This window comes from Carya illinoinensis, chromosome 15 (assembly GCF_018687715.1).
Source record: "Carya illinoinensis cultivar Pawnee chromosome 15, C.illinoinensisPawnee_v1, whole genome shotgun sequence".
Lineage (NCBI taxonomy): Eukaryota > Viridiplantae > Streptophyta > Magnoliopsida > Fagales > Juglandaceae > Carya > Carya illinoinensis.
In genome coordinates, this window is record NC_056766.1 from 8,297,501 (window position 1) to 8,301,946 (window position 4,446).

The 4,446-nt window shown below is 39.1% G+C and overlaps 1 protein-coding gene across 1 annotated transcript in view; it reads left to right on the forward strand.

The window, feature by feature from the left end:
- The window catches only part of LOC122297804 (cytochrome P450 81C13-like), a 14,708-nt gene extending 13,355 nt beyond the window's left edge, over positions 1–1,353 (forward strand). The window contains exon 2 of the mRNA XM_043107995.1: positions 446–1,353. Within this exon, the coding sequence (XP_042963929.1) occupies positions 446–1,069 (624 nt within the window). The 3' untranslated portion in view covers positions 1,070–1,353. The remainder of the gene's footprint in view (positions 1–445) is intronic.
- The last annotated feature ends 3,093 nt before the right edge of the window (positions 1,354–4,446 follow it).

A 4,446-nucleotide genomic window follows, 5' to 3' on the forward strand; every position in this document is an offset into this window, starting at 1 on the left:
AAATTGGAATCTATTTGATGCGATAAAAAGATCAATATATATATGGATTGTCTTTCTTTATTTTCAATCCTATTCTCTTCTCTGTCCTGTTTAGTAAAGAAACTACAGAGCAAACCTTTCAAAGTCCCTGTCGAACACCATGTAGCCATGCATTTTTACAGGAAAGTTTCAAAATTCCAAGCATCTTCTTTACATATGAATTTTGGAAAGTCTAAATTATTGTTTCCCGTTCATGTATCCATACAAAGTATAGAACAGGGTATCTCTCATTCCCAAGATTCTTTGTAATTTCTATCGCTAAGATTTTGTTTTCTGGAGATGTAACTTTAAGCTTTGCGGTGCTGCCTTTGAAGTACTTGAACTACTTTCTAACATCGAGAAAGCAAGGGTGGGTGATTAGAATTTTACTTTTACGCCAACGTTACTGGAGCTTTTAATCTTTCAGATGATGTTTGTTGCGGGAACGGATACAACAGCAACAACCATGGAATGGGCAATGGCACTTCTGCTGAATCATCCCAAGGTACTGCAGAAGCTTAAAGCAGAGATTGACGACCAGGTTGGACATGAGCGGTTGTTAAATGATTCAGATCTTTCCAAGCTTCCTTATCTTCGTTGTGTCGTCAATGAGACTCTCAGACTGTATCCCCCACTTCCACTGCTATTGCCTCATTTTTCTGCAGAAGATTGCACTGTGGGGGAATTTCAGGTATCCCGAGGGACGATTTTGGTCGTGAATGCATGGCTCATAAATAGAGATCCCAAACTCTGGGAGGAGCCCGAAAGGTTCAAGCCAGAGAGATTTGAAGGAATATTCCTAGGAGAAAGAGAGACTTTCAAATTCATCCCGTTCGGAGTAGGGAGGAGAGCCTGCCCCGGTTCCGGCATGGCCCTAAGAGCAATTTCTTTGGCATTGGGTGCACTCATTCAGTGCTTTGATTGGGAAAGGCTTAATAAAGAGATGGTGGACATGAGCTCTGTTTCAGGGTTGATTCTGTCGAAGGCTAGGCCTTTAGAGGCTGTATGTAGTCCACGCCGGTCCACGAAAGACATGCTATCTCAACTTTGATTACCGAGTGGCAGGGCTAGAAATGAAGTTGGTGAAGAGTTTGAGTTCAGCTCGTATATACTCGGTTTGAACTCAGCTCACTTAATAAATGAGATGTTCATCAACATGAATACATGTTCGAATATTAAATGTGCAAAACTCGTATAAACTCTATTCGACTTGGTTTAGACTCGTAAACAAAACTCGTATAAATTTGGCTTGACTTGTTTGAGCTTGTTCTGAAACTTGTAATATGTTTTGTATATGTATGTGTTATATATATATTACATGTTAGTTATATTTTATATACTTTATTATATATTATTAATTTATTTATAGTTTACTTTATTCAATATAGATATGTTATGTTCTCAAAATATGTATAGGATAATTTGTATAATAATATATCATACAACTACAACTATTGATTTATTATATCATCCATATGTAATAAATAGTTTAGTTTATCACATTTATCTTGTGCATTTTTTTTTTAATTTATAACTATAAGTTATTTTTATAAAAAAGGTTATAACATAAGAACTTTGAATCAAAATTATTTGGTCGAATAGTTAAATGGTTTGATTTTTTTTTGTAAAATTTTAAATTTTTTTTATTAATTACAATATAAGATTAGAAATTTCAAAATAAAAATCTGGAGCACGAGTTGTTTGTTTATTTTTAGTTGAGCTTGAGTCTCCAATTCGAATAAAATTAATTGTTAACAAATCGAGTTTGAGTAAGGATATTCAAGTTTAAGTCGAGTTCGAGCCAATAAATATATTAATCTAGCTCGAGTACTCTTATTCGAATTCGATCAACAGAGAGATCAAGAATAGCATAATTTGAGGAGTAAGGCTTCACTTTCTAATAAAAACCAACCCTTGCGTTTTTTAGCTTACTAATCTTAATGGTGACTAGTGATTCGAATCACCACATTTGAATCTAATTGACATGTCATGTCTGTTATTAATTAGGTACTTTAAAAACAAAAATAATGTAGTACTCACATTCTATGATCATGTCATGTAGTTAAAATTATCGTTAAAGATATTAATCTTCATTGACATGACATTTTATAATAGAATATGAATATGAGTACTCTTTTCTTTCTACACAATGGATAGGGGTTTTAAATTCAAAATTTTCATTTGAAAAATTGAATTATATGTCAGGTCATGAAACTCTTAGCATGGATATAAGAGTTTTACTACATATAAGCAAAATTGCGCACTAATCTATGTACCAATACTGATTTATTCATACTTAAAATTTAAATTAACACTGTTTTCAATAAAATTTACTTTTTGACCAATCACATCACATTGGTGCACAGATTAGTACACAACTATGCTTGCAAGTATATTTTTCTTGGATATAAATACTCTGTTTAGCACTCAATCAAGACTACTTCAGAATTATTTATTTGCTTGAAATTGGAAATTTGGAACACATCAGTAGCCTTTTTTGATCGGTCATCCCGGCCTCAGCATTCACCCACCATGCACTCAACAAGCCCGGCCCCATGTAGACCCGCTTCGATTCCCAAACAAGTAAACCCACACATATCTGATACTACCCCAAAGTGCAATGAAATGCCACCTCCGGTTGCAGACAATGAAACTTCAAAATTCTAAAAACCAAACACATATCTCTATCAACCATATGACACGAAAGAATTTATATATCTTGAAATATAATTTATATATATATATAAATATCTATATCACGATTATTCTAAAACAATATATGAAAATGTACTTATTAACATTGTGTTTCGTATGCGTATGGGCTGAGCTGCTCAGCGGTCCGGGTTGAGCTAGATCGGTGTCCTGCAACAAGGAGAGGAGTGGCTCTCGGTAGCTCAGGGAGCCTTCGATGCCTAAGTCAGTCCTATTCTCAAGAGAATACTTTAAAGAAAATACAGAAGTCTAATATCAGTGTTCTATCATGGATCAATCCCCTTACCTCGTAATTTTGGATTTCCCTTTATACTCGGCTCCTCAAGTTAGGAGGCCATACCCTGCATTTTGGGGAAGAGGGAGGCCTTTCCCGGAGACTCCACCGCCATGCTATCTTTAATGCAGCGTGATCTCCTGGGATCAGTCATTTAATGCGGCGTGGTTGTCTAGCATTGATGTGGCGTGGTCATCTGGTGTTATTGCTTAGTTCCATCCCTTCTTCTTGGCATGTATCTCTCACTTCTCTTCGACCAAGGTTTCTCGCGTTGTTCCATCAATGTCCCATCTCAACGCGGGTGGTTGCCTCTGACTCATACTGGTCAGGGGCCCGCCCTGAGTTGCTTTTTGGGGAGGGGTAAACCTTCGCAGGCTAGGACGGGTGACAACTTGACTCATGGGGCTAAGGGAAAGTGATGGACTTGGGGTTGTCAGCATGGACTTTAGGCCCTTAATGAAAATTGCCCTTAACAATCGCCCCACCAATTCTCATTGGGCTCACTCGATGGGAATTTCTATAATCTTTTATTCACTGCCGTCAGCCACCTTTCTCGCTACTGAGTGGCGGCACAGGCGAATTGGTCATTCTACGTGTTTGATTCCAATTGCGCCATTGTTGTTCTTGGGTGTTAATGCCCTGCAAGGTAAGCTATTAGACACTATATCCCTTCGGTGATTGTGCGACTATACTGTGCCTTTAAGTCTGATCCCCTTTCCCATCATTGGCATGTGCGTACCTCCTGCTGTCTTTGTATCTTCACTGTTTCCCATCATCTCCTCCCCTTTAACTTCGTACCTTCCCCGCGTAACTCAGTCCTCGTTGCCCTAATGGTTTCCTAGAAATCTACTACCCTGGCTAGTTTCGAGCGTTGCCCCGAGGCCAGCTCGTTAGAGCCTGGGTTCTCCGATCCCTTCTGGCATTCTGAGGCTAGCTCGGTCTTCCTTCAGTCCCTGGCCTTGACCTACCACATTTTGGACTTGGTGATATTGGAGGTTCCCAGATCGCATGAAGGGGCCGTGAGTGCTGATGGCTTGGTTGCGCGGGTTTCCCTTTTTCCCAACATGTTTTCTTGTGGGTTGAAATTACCCTTTCCTCGCCCTTACTAGAAGATTTTGTACAGCTTGGGACTAGAGTCCGCCCAGCTTAGCGGATTTTGATGTGCTGCTGTGTACTGTGGTGGTGGGCCTTGTCAAAGTTTGATCCAAAGGGTGCCGACCTCACTTATCGCGAGTTCCTACTAACTCACCACATAAAAACGGGTATGAGGAAAATCTGCAGTTTCAGGGGAATGGCACTCGTGTTGGTTGCGTTGGAGTCGAGATATCATAAAGTCTTAGACTAGATCAGTAAATTCTTTTTCTTGGCTAGCCAAGGGTGAGAATTCCCGGTGGAGCAGATTTTCCATGCTGAATTCCCAATAAAAACGTCTTGGGGAGTAA